The following is a 21,811-nucleotide window of genomic DNA, read 5'->3' as shown; positions in this document are numbered from 1 at the left end:
ATCCTTTTTTTCAAGTTGCATTACTTTTCTAACCTTTAGGTTTCATTATTGCTTTGCATTTTAATGTCACAGTTCTGCTAAGTTGTTGACTAGAAAAAGCTGGCAATGGGCAGAATGGGGACTAGGGTAATATTTCCTCCTTTAAAAATGTCAGAATAGGTATTTCAACCCACCCCCTCCCCCTGACATGCCATATTTCTTTGTTTTACACATGAAAGACACTTTAATCACTCCTCCCTGAATCTGAACTAGTATGGTGCTTGGTCATTCATAACACTACTGTCACTGATTTTTGTGCAAGGCATGTTTCTGTGTATCTGCTGTTGAAAGAGCACAGTCTTCTGCGTTGAGAGGGTTCTTGCTCCAAAGCTTTTGCAGCACTGCTTTTGGCTGTTCTCTCATGTCCCTGCCTTTTGGGTGATCTTCACATTGACATGGTGTTCAGTCTGTGATTAGAGCCACATGCAACCTAGTATGCTGTTCTTATGGACTCCACAGGTGTATTTGGAACAGGTCCTTGTGCTCTGCCTGTTCTGGAAGTGAAAAGAATGTTGACACAAGAGCATTCCCTAAGCTGCCTGACATGAGGCAGTGAGGGAAGTGCTGAGGAAATGGGATCCTGATGAGGCCTGTCCTTCCCAGCCGGCGGGGCATAGCAGATGGGAAAGAAAGGAGTGTTTCAGTGTTGTGAAGAATCACAAAATAACTGCAGCATCCTGTCTTAATAGTACTGTGATGCATTAAAATATTCATCAATATGTGATGAAACTGCATTTTTATTATGGCTGTGCAGAGTTCCATGACTCGTTTTTAAAATATCCAGGACTTCTGATTTGGGAGTCTTGCATGCAGCTAGCTGGGTGTGGTGTTAAGTGAGTGAACCAACTTTATCCAAAACCGTAATAGCTGCTTGAGTTAAAATGTATTCTACAGAGGAGGCTCAGAGCAGGAATTCTCATAAATTAGGACCATTGGCTTGTCATGAGACTCCAGGTGTGGATGAATTAAAACTATTGGCTTGTCATGAGATGAATTAAAACTATTAGTTAAGTGATGTTGCATAGTTTTAAACTATTATTGAAAAAGTAAGGTTTTGATTAAAATATTGTATCAGATGTTTTTGTGACTTTCTGTAAAACCATTCTTTTTGCTTTTTTCCTGACAAAACTGTGACATCTTATATAATATGACAATACACTAGCCCTGACGATGATGCAACATCCTTATGCACATAGAACATCATCAAGGCATTTTGCAGCCATTATTTTGCAGCTCTCTGCAACTCCATTCCGTTACTTCATTCTTAGATTCCTTAAGGCTGAGTGCCACTGACAGGAGGATTAAAAAATTATTCCAGGTTGGACCAGTATTGCTGGAATTCTAGGAACCAACCAAATGGCACAAACCTGATTGATGCTCCAAAGTTTAGAGAAGAGACCCACTGCCTCTTGGATTTATTACACTGTAAGCTTTTTGACAGCTTCATCTACAAAAATGAATCACTGATTCAAAGCTATTCATGTAAGTTAGTTTTACAGCCATTAAAGTAAGTAGAAAGACACCCACTGGGAGCTGAATTGGGCCCTTAATATCATCTCTAGCCAAAAACTTAAGAAGACTAATGTTCATATTTCCAGAAGGAATATAGTGGATGAGGTGCTGAATGTTGCATGACTTAAGAGGTTAGTGTTGCTAAAGTTTTAGACCAGACAGAGCAAATCTACTAGTATGTTTTGTATTGACACTGAATCCACTGTATAGTGTTCATAAAACTCCAGTGTGGTGGTGTTTATCCAATTCTGCACCTTGGGAAAGGGAAGTCAGTCATTTGCGGTATGCTCATCATCAGATGGGCTGTTTCATTAGAAGGTATTATCATAGTAGTTTAAGCATCTCATACTTGTGCCCTTCACAGCTATGTCGGTGTTTATGAGGCTGTTACTTATAGACTTTCTAGACCACAGATGATAATTTCAGGTGTAGAGAGTGGAGATCATGTGATGTTTATATATAGATGAAATGGCTGAATATTTTTAGTACTGTAACATGCTCTCTGCACAAGTCTGTCTGCATGAAAGAATATAAATGTTATAATGGAGTTCAGTCATCATGTATAACACACACACACAGTATACATTGTATTGCCGGCGGTATTACACTCAAATATTATAGTGCTTTAATATATGGAAGTTAAATGTCATTACTTCAAGTGGCTAGCTTAAACTATACTTTGTTACATTTTTGTTAAACAGGTCAAAGTCAATTTATTCTGTCAAACTTTTTATTGTTATGTTAAATTATTCTGTCAAACCTATTTTTGCTGCCAGTAAAACCTAAGATAACACTAAGTTAAAGATTTAGCAAAACATCTCTTTTTTTATATTTCCGGTACTATTTAGTTAGTTTTATTCTTTCCACTTAATATAGTTGCTTTTACCTTTTGTGTGTGTCTCTCTCTCAGCAGCAGAGAAAGTTGTAAACAACAGACAAATATGATTATAAAACCACAAAAATTGCCCGGAAATTTGGAGACAGATGCAATACTTGACTTTAATGTATATTTAATTGACTAGATTTAAAGATGGTGTCCCTTTATTGAAATAAAATACTGATTTTGGGGCAATCCTAGGAATAGAAAAGCCCCGTACTTTGTTTTAAACAGTGCTTCTCCTGCCATCATACATTTTTCTTTTTTTTTAAAAGCAAGAAATTCTGCAATAAGTAACTTAGTTTAAAAAACACTACATTAAATGCTTGTACAACCAGTTGCAGGTGAAGCACTATCAAAAGAGACACGTGCATGGTTTCCAAGGGAGGTTTTGAAAACAAAGCTCTCTTCTCAAGGAAAATGGGCAGTATATCAGCTTTGACAGGAAACTAATTTTTAAACATTACTGGGGAGAATGACAGGAAGGTGGAGCAAGTTTCATTTGATTTGTGATTCTGGTGAACATATTAAAGACAAATGGATCATCATCATAATACAAACTGCTGCTGATGGTAAAATGCTATGCAAGTGCTATTAAGAATGCAGATACTATCCAGAAGGCTAGAGCTTATCGTGGAAGGATGAAAAGGAGGAAGGAGTCTGATTGAACCACTCCTTCCTTTTGCTACAAACCAACTCTTGCTCTATTATTATAATTTCTCTTTGCATTAATAGCATTGCTATTCACGTAATCATACTTGCATAATAACTTTCATTTTCAAAGTGCTGTACAGACATTAATCTTCAAATTCCAGCTCAGGGAAATACATACATTTGTTAATGTATATTTACATTTCTTCAAGTAGCTTTTCACAGCTGTCATTGGAAAAAGTATAGGTTCAAAGCATGTTTTATAAACCACATGTCTTTAACTTCTTGCTTTATAGAGTGGTGAACATCATACTTGGATGTTCTGATCTGTGACCTGTGTGTGGTAGCTTTTCATCATTCTGTGCTGGTAGGACTTTTATTGCGTTGCTTGTCTTGAGCATATAAATGAGCTAGGATGGGGTATAATGGCTTTTGTATTTCTTCATCCGTGGAGCCGTTTCATTGTGTTTTAAATACAGATAAGTCATTGCTTAACAACTTTGCAAATGATAGTTTTGGTAAAATATGCAACAAGGTTTGTTCTGGATTAATGAAGGATGCTTTAGTAGTGGAAGACATACACTTCACGAAGAACACAAACACTATGTGTCTTAGGAATGAACAAGTCAGTATTCCAGTAGCCGGTGACAAACTGAGGCTAAACTGTGCACCATCCTTTTTGAATCAGTATTATCTATAGCAGTCTGGTAAATTACTGTCTGAAACATCTGACGAAGTGGCTAACAGCCCAGGAAAGCTTATGCCTGCAGAAATTAAATTTGTTAGTCTTTAAAGTGCTACAGGACTCTCGTTGTTTTTGTCTGAAATTGTGCAACTGACAAAAGTGTATACGAGACCGCCAACTGGAAAGCAGGTTTTGGTAGTTGGCTGGATTATGGTTTGGAATGTACTTGTTCACTCCTACATAAAGGTGCAATGTGCCACCAGTTAAAATGCGCTGCTCTGCCAAGTAGAACGAGAGCTGTATTTCCCTTAACTTTTGCTGCGTTTTTCTGCATTTTCTACAGAAAGATTGTAAATAAAATAGATGAAGACAAGGACGGGTTTGTAACTGTGGAAGAGCTCAAAGACTGGATTAAGTTTGCACAAAAACGCTGGATTTACGAGGATGTAGAGCGTCAGTGGAAGGGGCACGACCTCAATGAGGACGGCCTCATTTCCTGGGAAGAGTATAAAAATGCCACCTACGGCTACATCTTAGGTAGGTCTTGTTCTTGTGATAAAAGCTTTGTGGAACTGGCACCTTGAAACTTGCTGTTTTGTCTTGTAGAATGATTGTAGATAAAATAGACTCGGATAAGGATGGGTTTGTGACGGAGGGGGAGCTGAAAGCCTGGATTAAGAAGGCCCAGAAGAAGTACGTGTATGACAATGTTGAACGCCAATGGCAGGAGTTTGACATGAATCAAGATGGATTAATCTCCTGGGATGAGTACAGAAACGTGACATATGGCACTTACCTGGGTAAGGGGCGAGATGTCAAACCTGCAGACACAGTAGTCTCTAATCAATAAAGCAGAAGTGTTATGTGACACAGAGCATGGAGAGCTCTTGCTGTGGTATAAGATTCAACTGGTGCCAGAGATTCTGAATACATAGTTTGAACTAACTCTTCTCATTTGATATTGATTTGTTTGGGTGTCAAGCACCTTCTGCACCTCCATTATTAGTCCCTCCCTATGCACTCCCCATGCTGATTAATTGAGGGTAACAATCTTTTCCTTAACATTAGTAAGAGAGGTCTATGTGAAAATGATATAAATAAGCACGCAGAAAAATCTTAAAAGCTGAAGTTTGTATGAAGATGCAACTTTGTAACTCTGCTTTATTGATGCATATTAATTTAAAAACCTAGTCGAAAATTCAATCTGAACAATTATCTTGACGGTTTTATTCAAGGCTTCTGAGCTAACCTTTCGTTTAGCATTTAGTTTAACTTTCCATTGCCTGAAATATCCCATTTGAAGCTCTAAAGCTTTTCCCTACCAATATTTGCCCACTGGTGTCCTTCAACATCTGCAGAAATGTACACGTGGCTGTGGAAATGCAGCCAGGCTGTAGCAAGGTTCTGTACATTCATAGAATCATAGATGATTATGGTTGGAAGGGACCTCAGGAGGTCCAACCCCTGGTCAAGTAGGACCAACCCCAACTCTTGACTCTGTTTGTTTAAAGTGTGGTTAGCTTGGCTTTTAACATCAGCTACATTTCTAGAATTTGAAGCTCCTGAGCAATGACATAAACTTAAAGTTTGGAGGAAATAAAAAGAAAATGTATGTCTTATCTCTGTTTCTCGTCTCCACCCAACCTCCACTTCCAGAGGAGGCCCTTCCTCCTCCTCCCTCCCCCCCTTTTAGGCTGCCTCGCTAGGACAATAGAGGCTGAATCTGGTTAACCAAAAGCTAGAAGCTGGCAGCTCTGAAGGAGGTAGTTGACAGCAGTTATAGAGACCCATGATGGTTGGAGGAGGGAGCTGTCTTGAGGGCTGTTAAAGTTGGTGGGCGAGAGGGTATTTTTGGTAGGGGTGAGGGAGAAAGGATGGCTAGCGAAGGAGCTTGTACCCTGCATTGTGTATAGGTGTGCTATGGTGAAATAAATTTTGCAGAGCAGTGACATTTTGTGGACTCGCATAATAAATTTATAGTAAATACTTTCAAAATGTATCCTGCATCTTGTCTGCTCTCTTCTGGTTAATCCATATCCCTCCAGGGCTATTTCTATCACTTGACACTGCTGAGCAGTTTCAGACAGCTCTGAGGTTTTTCCCCCTCCCACCTCTTTTTTTAAGTAATCTATTAAAACTCAAGACAAGCAATGTTAAGTCCAAAGTTAATAACTGGTTAAAAACAAAGATCCTGTGACACTGTCTGACTAGAAACAAGTCTTATATCACTAACTAGAAAGGGAAAGTACCAGTTTTCTCATGGGACCCACAGCACTTGTTTCTATCCCTGGGATGTCCCAAGGCATCTGATCTTTACGATGTAGAAAAACTATCTTGAGTCATCTTGAGGGTTTTTATGGTTTCCTTTGAAGCCTGTGTAGTTGTATCAGACACTTTCCGCTGCCAGTAGATTTTTTAAAATGCCCTAAAGAAGAAAAAGTGTAATAAACGAGAAATATTTTGAAAGTTTTATTTTTTTTAAAATACATGGCATATTCCATAAAGATCTCATTGACAGGAGTTTGGGACAGGCATATAAATCATCTGTGGTCCCAGGTTAAAATCTTCATAATGTGCTGCACCACCATGTTCTCACTTTATATTTTATCCAATGCATATATACACGTTTCTCTACTAAATAATTAATGATGTGTATATATTAAAACTACTCCGGTCTTCCTTTCATAACTACAATGCTGGTCTGTCTCTGACAAAGCTATGTATGTGGTTTCCCACTTCTGTTAAAAAGTTGTTACTTTTCCACAATACATTTTTGGTGAAAGATCTTCATGTCTGTTGTGAAAAGCTGTTTTCCCTTTCTGTGGCATGAACAGATTTGGAAATGCCTCTCAAATGTTTGGCGCACAGCCAGGAAACTAACAGATCCCTCTGCATAATTGAGAACATACATCTTCCATAGTGCAGGAGCTGGGACACCATCCTCTTTCACTGTGATTATTTTGACTTCTTAGCAGACTGTTGTATTTAGTATTTTTAAAATTAGATTTTTGTGATCTAAATGAAACAGCATGTAAGCTCCAAGAACATGCTCGTCACTTCACTGCTGCATTTGAATAGTGTGTCTAAGCCTCTGAGTGCCTCATGCTTTAGCGTACATCAGTGAAATGCAAAGGGCATGTCTGTGGACCCAAACTATGCACGATGATACAATAAGCAGGCATAGCTCCCTGTGGAAGATTTGCTTAATTATGATCTGACATCCTTATTAAAGAACAAAGCTATTATATTCTTTGCTTACGTTTAATATTGGCTTTAAGTGGCACCAACTTCATATGCAGGCTTCAGAACCTGGCCCCTGGCCTTACTGGTATGTTGCTCGTAAGCAGTGGGGGGGTTTAATGCTTTCTGGATCTGCATTCTCTTCCATCTCTGGTTACTTCAAGCCCTAAGGACAGCTTCCTGTGTTTTCCCATATACACACTTAAGTTCTCCGTGCTGTGGTGATTTTGGGTGTGTTAGATGCAAGTGCCCTTGAGCTGGCCAGATGAAATGCTAAAAATCAACCCTGGATGGTGCTTGTGCGATGTTATCAGTGCCATTAATTGATCTGCATTTTAGTACATTTCTTGAATATTTTCTATATCTATTTCTGCTGTGGCCTTGCTCTATGAAGTTCTAGCAAGCCTGTGCAATTGAAGCCAATGACTGCAAATCACTCTGTCTTGTGTTGGTTCATAGCTCTTTAACTCCAGTTTTTTTGAGAATCTTCATTTTCTCTTGTAACCAAGCATAGGAATTTTTGTGCCAACATATGCCAGTATTTCACTAAAGCACTTAGTTTAGCCTAGCAAGACATGAGGACACAGCAAAAAAAAAAAAAAAAGTCGACCACCAAGCTAACTAGCTAATTATCTGCTTCCTTTAATTTACATTTAATTAATTCACATGGCTGTTACATATGGGTTTCTCTAAGCAGTTAACTTGTCTTTAAATTACACTTAACGGGAATGTATTCCTGATGCTTCTGCCCCATGTAAAAACGAATGTGAGCTGGTGACCTCTTAACTTGAATTAAAGGTGCCATTTGCAGGCAGTTGTAGCAAATAGAGTCTGAACCAGTCCAGTGTCTATCTTGGGAGATAACTTACTTACCCACAGAGATGCAATGTTTTTGCTCTAGCAGATAAATGGCCAAAAATAATATAGCCAGCAAACTGTCACTACACCAGGTCAAAATTCCTTTTACTGTTTTATTTTTTACATTTGCCTAATACCAGAATTTTACAGTGTAGTTATTTAATTGAGTGTTTCATATTCACAAGATAGTCACCACATTCTGTACTAAAGAAACTCTAAACGGGGCTCTTGTTAGCCCAGGATATGGCTATTACTCTCTTGACAAGAGGGCACCTGTAAGTTACTATTTTAGTTATTAAATGTTCTTTGTCCTCCAGTGTTCACTGTTAATCCCATAAATAGATATATAATTTGTATATGAAATTATTGAAATCTGCTCAAATTTAATAATCATCCTAATAGGCCCTCAATGCTTTGGGGGGTGGGGGGGCATAGATGTATCTAGATATAGACAGTCAGCAGTATTTCTGTTGCTTTGAAAATGCATGCTGCACTTCAGTGAGAGAGCATTATCCCATTCCATGTTCTGTTTTAGGAGTAGCCAAAATCTAGCCCACAGCCTCATACCTTTAACACAGGAGATGTAGCCCGATGAGATTATAGGTGTCGGAATGCAATGTTTAGCTTGAACAAAGTGACTTCCACTAAAATAAGCTTGGGAGTATTTCATGTTGAACTTCTCGTCAAGATGCCCCTCTGTTAAAACGTAGAGCCAAATGCAATCTTTTCCACTTCATGTGAAGTAGGAGCAGCCTCTGGGGTCCTAATGAGTTTTCACTGTAAGCCTTGGATGTGCAAAGTTCGAGTTGTCCTGTTGCAAGCATTGTGATGTTTCCATAGTCAAAAGCAAAAGGAAAATTTGACATGCAACACTGATGCAATTGTTTTGTGGTTGAGGTTTGGAGTGTAAAATGGGTATAATTTGTTTGTTTCTGCCCAGATGACCCAGACCCTGATGATGGGTTCAACTACAAACAGATGATGATGAGGGATGAACGAAGGTTCAAAATGGCTGACAAGGATGGAGACTTGATTGCTACCAAAGAAGAATTCACTGCCTTTCTGCATCCGGAAGAATATGACTACATGAAAGATATAGTAGTACAGGTGGGTGCCATGGCGGTATGTTAAATAAATGACACACACTACTCTGATGTTGCATACATGTGACTTGGGAGCCTTGTGGTGGTGATGAATAGATTACAGATCACTATAGTTGAAAACTTCTCATTGGGCCTGGTTCAGTGCTCAAGTAGCCGGATAGCATACTTCTGCACAAGCAGGTGGGTACTGGGGGCATCACAAAGACAGCCCATTCTGCTCTTAGAGGAAGGAGCACCTGGTCACCCTTAAGAAACTACCTTTGGTCCTCCTGAAATGGATCCTTTTTTAGGGCATGTCAAGCCAGCTGGTTTAGAAAGCAGTTTGAGATGATATGGGGCCTTAAGAGGTAGGGAGGAAGTAAAATAGAGTTCTTATGCTTGCTGTCTCAGGCTAGTAGCAGTCTGGGACCTCCCAGTTACCAGTGATCTCACAGGAGCATGTAGCTGGCGTGTTGATTGAGGGGGAGTGAGTCAAGTGTAAGGTTTACTTACTGGTGGCCCCAGCTTTTGGTAAGCTTTCACTTTTTTATCCTAAAGTTTTGAAGTTTCAATACACTGCTCCAAATGTTTTAAAAAAAAAAAAAATCTTGCCTGACCTCTCATTGGCAGCAGTTCCAGGCAACAGTCAGTGCTGCGATGGATAGTGTTGCAAACCTGATAAATGCCCTGATAGGGCATCAAGGCAAAGCATTGTTGGACTTTGCAGGAACTAAGAGGAGAAGATGCTTCTCATCACTAAAATACAGAGTGGCTGCTCTTCACTTAGTTAGTGGTAGCATGCAGCACCCATCACTGAAGGGAGTGGAATCATGTTCCACTTCCAGGGCACATTTAAACACTTTTGTCAGTCTTTCCCCTTGCGCTGTGCTGTGCACCAGAGCAGGCCTTCCATACACAGTTGCATTTGGTGGTTGCTTTTGGAAATTTTCCATTTAGCGATCACGGCATTTTGAAGTACAGGTGTATCAGCTAATTCTTCTTGAAATAAAGTCTGTACTTAGAGAGCATCCATTTAAGTTCACTATTTGATGCTGCAGAACTCATGTTGGGTTTTTTTTCCTGGTGCTCACGTATATCACCAAAAATAGTATTTATGCGCTTGGCAGCAGAGATGAGAAGGCATAAAACTGAACATAATCTGCCTCAGCAAAATGCTTTATCTTGCTACAGTAAGCAAATCTTACCCAAAACCAATTCAGAAACCTCTGTTACAGTTAATAAAATTGAACCTTGAATAGTATGGGAATATAGCTGGATTCTAGTTCCCTTAAGCCTCCTACACAGTAACAAAACTTCAGATCTGAAAAGTCATAATAAGCATAGCTACCAAAAAGCATAGCACTTCCGTTTTTGTGTTAGAGACCTTTTATGAGATCAACATTTGTTTTGACATACACAGCATAATATCTACAGTAATTAAAACACACAACAAAACATTCTGCATTTCTTTCAGTAAGAAGGTGCAAAAAAATTGAATGAATGAATATATGTATTTTTTCAGAAAGATGTCCTCTTTAAAATTGTTAAGTCTTAAAATATTTATGTGCAGTAAAAGTAAAACTCAAATTTTCAATCGGAATCTCAGATTTTGACGCTGATACTTTTCCTGTCAAAAGCAAGAGGGAGGTTTAAAAGAAGGCTTCTAATGGAAGCCTGGTTGTAGCCTTTACAGTATGAAGTCACAACTGACACTTCCTTAGTAATATAAATTGAAAGGTTGAGGTCTCCTGAGCCTCTTTGTGAAACTGCCTCTGCAGGTCCTTACTGAAAGTAGACCTGTAGAAAAAATAGATTCCAATGACAGAAGGGACTTTTGTGATTATCTAGTCTGACCTCTGTATAACAAGGCCACAGAACTGCCTCCTAGATCATATCTTTTAGAAACTACCCAGTCCTGATTGTAAAATAGCGAGTGATGGAGAATCCACCGTGATCCTTGGTAAATGGTTCCAATTGTTGATTACAGCATTAAAAATGTACATCTTATTTCCAGTCTGAATTTGTGTAGCTTCAGCTTCCAACCATGGGATCATGTTACACTTTTGTCTGCTAGATTGAAGAGCTCTTTATTAAATATTTGTTCCCCAGATAGGTTCTTACAGACTGTGATCAAGTCACCCCTTACCCTTTTTTTTTGTTAAGCTAAATAGATACATTGATTGAGCTCTTTGAGTCTAATAATATTGGGAGAGCTCCATTTACTAGTAAATGTTTCCTTCCTCATGTATTCCTCTCAAAGTGGTACAGAGAGCCATATAAAGACCCTTTTTGTTCATGAACTTTGAAGCTAACCTAGCCCTTGTTTTAATAGGAAACAATGGAGGATATTGACAAGAATAGAGATGGCGTCATTGACTTGGAAGAATACATAGGTAAGCAACTTGCTAAACTCCATTTTTTTCTCCTTGGGTCTGATGACAATATGTTCACCTCCCATCGGTGCTTTGTAAAAAGATATTCCCAAATGAAATTAGATTGCAGTTTACTTTGAATAGTATTTGTGCCAAAGGAGCCATTCTCTTTAATCTCTTCCTCCTTGCCTACCCCTTGTTTTTCTAATGGGTCCCTTTTTCCTCCCTACTTTTGGAACTGTTGGATTCTTTTTTTCTCCTCTCATCAGTCCTTACTATGTAATTCCAAGTTAACTGTGTAATCAGAGTGATGCATACAATTTGCTTAGGGGTAACCGGACAAAATGCCAGTATGATCACGGAACCCTAGGTGGAAGGGAGCATCTGCTCTAAATCCATAGTCTGCTCTCTAATATGTGATGGGGCCTGCCAATTTTCAGAATAGCACGGCTGCGTCTCTTGGCAGTAATAAGTCACAGAGCAGCTGTCATTTTAGCTCTTATTTTTTTGAAATGGAAAGCTTTAGCGTTGAGTAAATGTGGTGATAAATGCATTCGACTCTACAATATATGCCAGTTATAGACCCTCTGCACGTTTCTCTAAACAAGGGGCCTCCAAACTTTCAGCTGCCAGGGCCACATCACTCAGTCTTGCTCTTATGGTGGACCAGAGTGGCTCCTCCTGGCCAGGGCGCTGGACTCGCATCATATGGGGAATGGGCAGGGCTGGGAGGGAGGAGTGGCCGCTGCGTGGCACTGCTTGGGGCCAGGAGCGGCTCCTGGCCAGGATGCTGGGCCCATGTCATGTGGGAGAGGGGCGGGGCCGGGAGGGGAGAGCGGACTCAGTGGACCAGTCAAAATGTGTCGGTGGGCTGGATGCGGCCGGTGGGCCATAGTTTGGGTACCCCTGCTCTAAACATATTTAAAGTAGCCTTTATAAACCTAAATGTCTGGGTTAATCTTGCTAAACTAAAGAGATCCAAACTAGGTGGCCACTCAGGTGTTAACTCATGGGTGGAAAATCTGCAGTCCCTAGATCTGTGGTGTGGCCTGTGGTCACTCTTCTGTTTAATAGATGACAGCACCCTGCAGCAAATGCTTTCATAAGGATGTAGTACTACAATTTCCACTGGCTGCACATCCATATTGAAGATGAGGATGAGTGTTGCAATTTCTCTCCTTAACTTAAGTGTAGCCACTTCGCTTCACAATTTGCTTGCACAACCCTGAGTGGAACAAAGTGGTGAGGGGGTGTTCTTGTATCAGCAGCTGTCTTGTGTTCTTGTTCAGGTGATATGTACAGTCATGATGGGGATGCTGATGAGCCAGAGTGGGTGAAGACAGAGCGAGAGCAGTTTGTGGAGTTTAGAGACAAGAATCGAGATGGGAAGATGGACAAGGAGGAGACAAAAGATTGGATCCTCCCCTCAGACTACGACCACGCTGAGGCCGAAGCACGGCACCTTGTCTACGAGTCTGATCAGAACAAGGTGAGATTTCAGTGTCTTGTCCTGTGTAGGATGGAGGCCTCCAAATCCACTTCAGAATTGTCTCTGAGGAGCACTTTGTAATCATGGCAAGAAGCCTGAATTACTGAGAGCAGCTCCACTGAGGCCCTCGCTTTCAGTAGTGATTTTGGGGCTTACCTCAGTAAACTTAAACAGCTGTGGGGCCCTTCTTTCCTGGAGCTAGCACTGAGAGCTTAAAAAGTTTGGCAAGCGCTTCCATTGAGCAATCTGATTAGATTCCCCTCTTCCTCCCTGAGGAGGCAGCCACATCTCTGCCGTATTGGAGAACAAGGCATCAGCTCTTCTCTTTACCCCACCCTCCCTAAAATGCACAGGGTGAAAACATGCAATGGTCTCTACAATATCCTCCATATACCTAAGAGGATGGGAATATGTCATGGCTGTTGTGTGAATCTGAGCGCTCAGAACTTTTAGGGGAGATCTGTGCACATGCTCTGGGGAAACTAGGGCCCAGGAGGTACCTGCTTCCTGCCATGTGGCCTTGGGGGAATATTGCAGAGAGGAATCAGCCAAATTCCAGCTGATAGGAGCTGATGCAGGAAAGCCAGGGCATTCAGAGAACTCTCTACAGTTGTGACTGGACTCTCTCTGCCCTTCGCTTATTGGCTGTTTGATCCAACCGTCCCCCTTCCTCAGTCTGCTTACCCCAGCTTTACAGCACACCTGTCCCTCTTATCCCCTTCTTTCCTTCCATTGCTTTCCCTTTCCATTTAGCTGATCCCCTCGTAAGGAAACTCCACCCAAAAAACCCACAACACACAACTTGTGGCACTACCATGCCATTTACCACCATCACATTTTCATTGTTCACTCTGCTTGTGTGTTCTACCCTTTCCTCCCACCCTGTGTGTGTCTGGTCTGTTTAGATTGTAAACTCTTTGGGGCAGGGTCACTCTCCTCTGCTGTGTTTGTACATTGCCTAGCACAGTGGGGCCGAATCGTTGGTTGTCCCTCAGGCACTGCCCTAGCACACTTGACTAACCTTTTTTTTTTTTTTTTTTTAATTTTAGGATGGTAAACTGACCAAAGATGAGATTGTGGACAAGTATGACTTGTTTGTGGGTAGCCAGGCCACAGACTTCGGGGAAGCCTTAGTACGACACGATGAGTTTTAAGAGCTGAACAGAGAAACCTGTTTCTTAAAAGTAATTTATTTTTTACAATTTCTGGATTAACATGAGAAATGTTTTCACTACTGAGACTGTTATTTCAGGCTCTGAGGTGAAAAATCTATCCTGTCCTCTTTCCTTTTCCCAGAGGGATGGGGATGTGATGTTCTGAAAAGTGACTCTAATTATAACACTTGTGTTTTTTAGATTTATGCTTTGTTTGATGTCTAACAAGTCTTGTTTGTTTTTGTATTTGTTTGGGTTCCATGTGAAATGAAGAATGCATATCCTGAAAAATTAGCTGCAGAGCCATGTTAGTTCCTTCCTCAATGCCCCACCTCCCTCTCTCCCCCTTAAGTTTGTTTATACGTAGCTACAGAATTTTTTACAAGCCAGAGAACAATAATGCCAAGCAACAAAGATATGTAATGTTTGTTTAGACTGGGGCATGCAAGTTCAGGCTGAGGGCCACCGTGGCAGCTTGCTTGCTAGGAGCCGAAAGGCAACACTCAATTTGCTACGACTGAGCATTTTGCAGTTATCTTCAGTACAAAAGAGATTCTCCCAAAATGCAATGCTGTGATCGAGTACATTGCATGCTGGGATCTGTCTGTGGGCTGCACTGGAGAATTTGGGGATCACATTTGATTACAGACTGCCTTTGGGCGATCCCTGTTGTTGATTCTATATAAAGAGCTGGCTTTGCAAACTCCCTTCGAAATAGACGCAGTAATGTGTGGCAGAAGCAAGACAAAACCAGCGCTTGCTCTTCTCTGCAGCGTTCCTTCATGATGCCTCTGCTGCTCGCGGAGCTCCAGTCATTCGAACTGATACAGCAAGTGTGATCTGGAGCTTTCCATCCAGCTAGATGTGGGAGGTGGGGCTAAAATCCTCAGCCTGTGTTTTGTTTGCCCCAGGGTTTCTGTAAATGCGAATTACTTGTGCATTACACTCTTCTGAATCCATCTGGTTTCCCTACACATAGTTAATCAAAGCCATGTTGATCCTACTAGAGGAAGCAAGAAACTGACATGATATGACCCTCTGTATGTTATACAGTCAAATCAACCAGGAAGAGTGAGTGGTCCTAAATTGGTCCCTTAAGGCAAGGAACAAAGTGGACGAGTGCGTCTTGCACCATGGGGCGAGGGGATGGAAATAGGTTTTTATTTAAACTGTTACACTTCTGCAAATCAGACATCATTGAAGTGCCTTTACCTACCAAAACCAAACCAAGCCAGTGCTAGCTTGTCAGTTTAGGAACCTCAAGGTGAAATGTGCTAATAGAGGATAACTAAGAAAACAGCAAAGCTACAGCAAACTAGAGAATAAAGACTCTGAGGATTGAAATGAACCTTTGTGTATTCTGCTCCTGTGCAGTGGTTAAACAGCAGTATTAGTGCAACCTTTGCAGCAGTGTTTCTTACCTTTGTGTGGATTTTTAACCATTTGCTGCCTATTTTACCAGGGATTTTATTACCTCAGCAGGCAAACCACTTACTTTGTTGTACCCTGAGGTATATCCTTATGCTTTTTTCTTTAACCAGGGAGAACTGCTGTTAGAGAGCCAGAGATATAGGTGATTGCCAAGAGATGACTTCTCTGTCTTACACTGGTGACTCTTCCTTGGAGTGCCATTTTGCACAGCTTGGTGGGTCACTTGCACTTCTCATGTGTGGGGCATGGTGGTGGAGGAGTGGGTGTTGGGGAATTAGTCTAAAGCAGTCACCGTGTTTGCAAACATAGATCATTTCCCTCACTGTATTGTCCTGTAAACACTAATGCCAGCCTCTTCTCGCCCCTTAACTGTAATAAACAGTTCTCTTTTTCTTTAAATCTGTTTTTCAAGGGTTAAAGGCTTGAACCATTAAGTACGAGTACTATTACTTCACGTAACTTTCTACAAATAACACACTTTTTGATATAACTTGAGACAATGGAATCAAATCATAATTAAGCATTGTATATGAGATTTGTATGGTATATGTACCTTTGGTGTTCACCCCTGAAATGTGGATGTACTCACCCTTGGATGTACTGTGTGGTTTTGGTATACAGCCAGGAAGAATCATACTCTAATAAACGAAACTTACACATAGCAAAGGAATCTGGAGTGGATGGAGGCCAGGTAATGCAGCAGTGCTCGGGTCGCTGGATGAAGGCTTTAACTTCCCATTTCTGGTGACCTAGCTTTCGAGCTGCTTTTGTGACTCACATTTAAAATTAATTCCATTTCCTCCTAGCCTTCATTTGTCCCATCACAAAACCTCCACATAGTCTTGACACGGTTGGGTGTCTGCGTATGAGGCTTCGAAACGGGCTAGTGCTCTTCAAAGTCACAGCTGAGATGTATTGACAGAGCTAGGTGGAGGAAATTTGCACAGCTGCTGTCAGCACCAATGACTGGTGCAGACACTCTTTATAAACACTACAGTTCTTTCACCAGTAAAGTAAAACCCAATCCCTATCTTCAGCATCAGGAAAGGTTTGGCCATATTCAGTGCTCTGCGATGCATGTCAGGTTAGTCTCTGCGTGTTCCCACTTCTGCTGTATCATCAAAGCAAATGTAAAGCTGGTGAAAAACAGATTGCACACCCCAAGGTATCTATTCCCGTGAATGCTAATCCTCTAGTTTTTTTTTTTTTTTTTTTTTTTTTTTTTGGTAGAGTGTAAACAGAGTTTTATAATGTATGTCAGACATGTAAATCTGTCTCAATAAAACTGTTTATATGTCTCGTGTCTTCTCATCACTCAGCAACAGAGACTAGGAATGATAGATCGGTTGGAATGGAATGATTTGTGGTCTGTTTTCACTAAAGAAACAGTGCAAGTGGGATGCTGCAGCAAGAATAGGTACTTCATAAAACTGAACCTTGGGGAAACCCTGGCTCAATTTATCGACTTGCATCCTGAATTGGCTAAGAACATAAGAACGGCCTGATGAGGTCAGACCAATGGTCCATCCAGCCCAGTGTCCTATCTTCCAAAAGTGGCCAATGCCAGGTGCTTCAGAGGGAATGAACAGAACAGGTAATCAAGTGATCCATCCCCTGTCACCCAACTTCTGGCAACAGAGGCTGGGGACACTTCAGAGCATGGTTTTACCTCCCTGCCCACCCTGGCTAATAGCCATTGTTGGACCTATCCTCCAGGGACTTAGCTAATTCTTTTTTTAACCCAATTATGCTTTTTGCCTTTCCAACACCCCTTGCAACAAGTTCCACAGGTTGCCTGGGCATTTTGTGAGGAAGTACTACTGTACTTTGTTTTAAACCTGCTGCCTATTCATTTCATTGGGTGGCCCCTTGTTCATGTATTATGTGAAGGGGTAAATAACACTTCCCTATTCACTTTCTCCACACCAGTCATGATTTTACAGACCACCATCATATCCCCTCTGTCATCTCTTTTTCAAGCTGAACACTCCCAGTCTTTTGAATCTCCTCATATGGAAACTGTTTCATACCCCTCATCATTTGTGTTGCCCTTCTCTGTACTTTTTCCAATTCTAATGATATTTTTTGAGATGGGGTGACAGAACTGCATGCAGTATTCAAGGTGTGAGCGCACAATAGGTTTATATAGTGGCATTACGATATGATTAAAAGTGCCACAGAAACCTCATGTTAGTTTGGTCTGATCCACTTGTTTTGAAAATAATTTTATTTCACAGGTATGCCATGATAGAAGTTATGCTTCTATTTACTAAACATAAGTTAATCAACATACACTGAAGGTAGATAGCTTTGTCAGACAAGCTGGCATATTTTTCTATTAGCTGAAAATAAAACTAATACCTCGAGTGCACAACAAAATGAACAAGTCCAGCGAATAACTTTCCATGGATGTAATTCTTCTCAGGAGCCCAAAGTTGTTTGGGGGTCATTCATCCTATCACTGAGATGCTGTCCCTGCTCGTGTGGAATGCAGCAGCCACTCTGCTTTTTGCGGGGCGGGATGTCTCCGATGGGGACTACCAGTGCAGTTTTAGGTAGATATAATCTAATTTTTACCTATGCTGGAAGTTAGCTGTTACAGGCTAGTTAACCTACCTTTGGAAAATGGGCATCTATTACCGGATGTCTCTTGAAAAGCTGATTGTTCTATAGCCACTGAGAGGCAGCATCTGAAGTTATAAACCTATTTTTGTCCCCAGTAGCCTGATGTACAGGCAGAGAATATTTTCATTTGGACATCCAAAATGAGGTTGGAGGTGCTATGCTTAGACTCTGCGTATTGCCACTTCTGCAACGTTGTATGTACCACGGCCTCAGCTCCATTGATCTTTCTTCTCCCTTTGGATGGCCTATCCCAGCTCTTGCACCTTCCCTCCCTAGCGCCACCTCTCCAGAGCAGAGCCTGTGCACAGTGCTTCATTGTGCTAGAAAAGGGAGAGGATTCCAAGGCTAGGAATGGCACATACACACCTGCCCTGCCACCCCACTCCCCTTCTCAAACCTCTCCCCAGCCTTGCTTTTGTATTGGGATCCAGCTCAAAATTCTGCTCCTTTGGGTCGTATCCTGCACCTGCCACAGTAAATGGGTGCAGGGTGGGGCCCCTGGCTATAAAAACTGCTCTCTAGACCTGCTTCAGTCTATGTCCGGGCCTTTGTCTCCTTTTTCCAATGTGCTCAGCTGCCACTGGCCACCTTTGTGCCCCTTCTGCACCAAACAGCTGTCAGGGCAGTGCCTTCCCCACTGCATTCACTACCAGCTGGCATCGCCCCCCCCCCATCTCCGCTGCAGCAGCTCTTCATCGCACTTCACCCCTCTGCTGATCTTTCACTGTTGCCTATACCTCTTACTTCCCCTTTGCCAGTCTACTGGCTTTGTTCTGCAGTCCTGTTGTTTGAGGTGACCTGCAAATGAAAAAGTCTCTTCTCTCTCTCCCTTGTGCCGGGTTGCATGTAAAGGCCTGAAACTCATGTTAAAAGTCCTTTTGGCCTGTGTTTTGGGCTGGAAATAGCAGCTTCTCTCTCTCGTTCTTGCCGAACACAGCTGACTGGAAAGCCAGAGGGATCCTGATACCACAAGAGCTTGGGGGGCAAGTGTGTTGTCTGATATTTAGTAAACTCGCCTCATTTTACCCAGCATTGCTATGCGTGCATTTTGGTCGACAAGGTCCGGAGGGATTTCAGTGCTCTCGTGGCTGCCCTGGAGAGGATTTTACAATGTGTGGAAGGGAGGAAAATGGGTAAAATACCCAAGAATGCTGAGGACGGATACACTGGCCTCCCCTGGGGAAAGAAATCCAAGGGCTCTAATGTTTGTGCCTTCTCATCACAGGGGTGGAGACTCTTCCTGGGTTAGTTACTGATCTCTCCTCCTTCAATATGGAGGGTGAGTGGCACTTGACTGCCTCCCCCAGTCCCTTTCGCTCCCCTGCCCTGATCTATGATTCCTGCAGGTTGGACCCCACCCTCTGCTATGCTGCTGCTCCGGCAGCCCCTTCTCCGGCCAGCTTTAGCGGGAGGCGGGGAAAGGGAACCAACACGTGCCAGGAGGGGTAAATGTGCATCCCGCTGCTCTAAAGGTCAGTAATACACACACAGGACTCCCTGCGTTGCTGCTCTCAGTGGAGCTGATGCAGTGGGAGCTATGGAAGGGGTCTTGTGGCTATTCCACGGTGCAGGCAGGTCTTGAGCCATCATCAGTGCATGGCCAAAGATGAGAGGCAAAGCGTTCAGCTACCTGCTACCTCCTGCATCCATTGGACGGCCCTGTCTTCCCCCAAAGCATTAGCTTCAGCTGGCAACGTCCTGAACTGGTCCCATCGGACATTGCAAGTTTGTGGCTAGTTCTCTGCAAACATCCGCTCAGGGTGCAGCAGCAGTCAAAAAAGCCAAGCGAGTGTTAGGAATTGTTAGGGAAGGGATAGCCGATCAGACAGCCATGCTCTTCTGTCCATCCACATGTTCAATGCTTCATGCGCTGCGGGTTGCCCCATTTCAAAACAGATGTATTCGAACTGGAAAAGGTACCGGGAAAGGCAACACGAATGATGAGGGTCTGGGGCAGCTTCCTGTGAGGAGAGGTTCAAAAGACTGGGCCCGTTCAGCCTGGAAAAGAGAGGACTATGGGGACATAGGACAGAGGTCTGTAAAATAGTGACTCGGGTGGAGAAGGTGAATAGGGAAGTGCTATTTACCCCTTCACAGGGGTCACCCAATGAAATGAATAGGCAGCGGGTTTGAAACAGACAAAGAAAAGGAAGCTCTTTCCAGGATGCCCAGTCAGCCGGTAGAACTGGCTCACCAGGGGTGCTGTGAAGGCCAAAAATATGACTGGGTTCAAAAAAAGAGCGAGATGAGTTCCTGGAGGACAGGTCCATCAGTGGCTATTAGCCAAGGTGTTCAGGGGAACAACCCCATGCTCTGAGTGTCCTAAGCCTGTCGCTGCTGGCGCCTGGGCAATGAGGTGGATCATTCGATGCATTGTCCTGTTCTGTTCACTCCCTCTGAAGCACCTCAGAAGCCAGGAGACTGGGCTAGACGGACCATTGCTCTGACCCAGTCTGGCCGTTCTTATGTACGAATGCTCCAAGTTATCTCAATATGGTGCCCTCGTGCAATGTACCTACTTCACTGTTTCCCGTGGGACCCAGCCAATGCCCGTTGCCCTTTTCTCAACCTGAATCCTTCCTGTGCCATCAAACATCGCTCTGCCGCCCCCTCTGTCCTGCTATTCACATGCCCTCTGTGTTAAGTCCCATAAGTCCAACTTGATTTCTATTGTCCTCTCTACTTCACTTCTTTGAGGCCTGGGGGAGATGTCTGTATGTCCCAGTTCCATAAGACCCCCCAGGCTGAGTGTTTAACATCATTTATTTGAGACTCCCTCATCCAGCTAATTGACGACAGCGCAGCTTGCAGAGGAGAAGGGTGTTTTATAGTGCAACCGAAACCGTGCGTCAGCCCAGTGGGTGCAGCCACCTACTGCGCCGCCTCCCCGCGGGTGTGCGAGGTGCAGGCTGGGAAAAAGCAGGGCAGTGATCCTCCGCAGAGAATGGGTGGACAGAGGTTGGCGTGGTAAATTGCAGTGGTGACTCAGCCAAGTTTTGACCCTGTTCTTTGAACCCAAACTGGATGTAGACCCGAGCACGTCACGAGCCGGATCCGAATGTGTATAAAAAGCACAGGTGGGATCTAAGCCTTCCACGCAGCTTGTGGGAGCTCGCAGTGACGCCGTGCGCTGAGAGAGCCTTTCCCCGTCCGTGGAGCCTGCTCTTTGGAAAGGTAAGGTTTGTCCTGCCCCATGCGAGGACGGATGGTCTAGTGGTCAGGGCACGGGTTCAATTCCTGCCTTCTGTCCCAGAGTTCGGAGAAGCCACGTCATCTGCCCTGTGCCTAAGTTCCCCGTCTTTAAAATGGGCATAATGTCTGCCTACTTCATGGACAAAATCTGTTCGAGACTGAGGCGCTCAGACGCGACGGCGAGGAAGGCCTTAGCAGGGCCTAGCTAGGTACAATGCAGGAGTCTTATAATGCCACCACCCGTCCGCCCCCATCGCTTTAAATCAGGGCCTCGGCTTCCAAGTCAGCTCAGCTCTGGAGAGAAGGAAGCGTTTGGCCGTAGGGGTTTTAAGCTTCCTGTGTCTCTCCTGCAGGGAGCCGGGCCAGCCTTGAACGGGCCGGTACCGGCACCTTCCAATCCGAATGTCATTGTTGGGATGATTTGTGTCAAGGTTAGCGAGGGTGACTTGCGAGCAGAGAAGTAACGTGCCCTGCCCCTGGCTCTGCTCACCTGTGAGCATTCACCACCACCAGCAAAAAGCAAAGTGCCTGGCTGCAAAGCGGAGCAGGCAGCTTCCGAGGGAGGTGAGTACCCTGGGAAGTAGCTATTACTCCAGGCAAATGC

General features: G+C 43.0%; 1 protein-coding gene across 3 annotated transcripts in view; it reads left to right on the top strand.

Annotated features, from left to right (window-relative positions):
- Positions 1–16,687, top strand: part of CALU (calumenin) — a 30,013-nt gene extending 13,326 nt beyond the window's left edge. Inside the window, exons 3-8 of one of the 3 annotated variants that reach the window (XM_067535035.1) lie at positions 4,108–4,301; positions 8,803–8,969; positions 11,277–11,337; positions 12,606–12,805; positions 13,855–13,989; positions 15,501–16,687. In XM_067535035.1, coding sequence (XP_067391136.1) covers positions 4,108–4,301; positions 8,803–8,969; positions 11,277–11,337; positions 12,606–12,805; positions 13,855–13,959 — 727 coding nt within the window. In that variant the 3' untranslated portion in view covers positions 13,960–13,989; positions 15,501–16,687. Of the gene's footprint in view, positions 1–4,107; positions 4,302–4,370; positions 4,565–8,802; positions 8,970–11,276; positions 11,338–12,605; positions 12,806–13,854 lie in introns of all 3 variants that reach the window. The other 2 variants (XM_067535034.1, XM_067535033.1) reach the window with 2 other exon arrangements.
- The last annotated feature ends 5,124 nt before the right edge of the window (positions 16,688–21,811 follow it).

This window comes from Emydura macquarii, unplaced genomic scaffold, assembly GCF_026122565.2.
Source record: "Emydura macquarii macquarii isolate MOO-44397 ecotype Brisbane River unplaced genomic scaffold, CSIRO-AGI_Emac_v2 contig_3470, whole genome shotgun sequence".
Lineage (NCBI taxonomy): Eukaryota > Metazoa > Chordata > Testudines > Chelidae > Emydura > Emydura macquarii.
The sequence above is the reverse complement of the archived record's forward strand: the minus strand, read 5'-3'. Positions and strand labels throughout refer to the sequence as shown.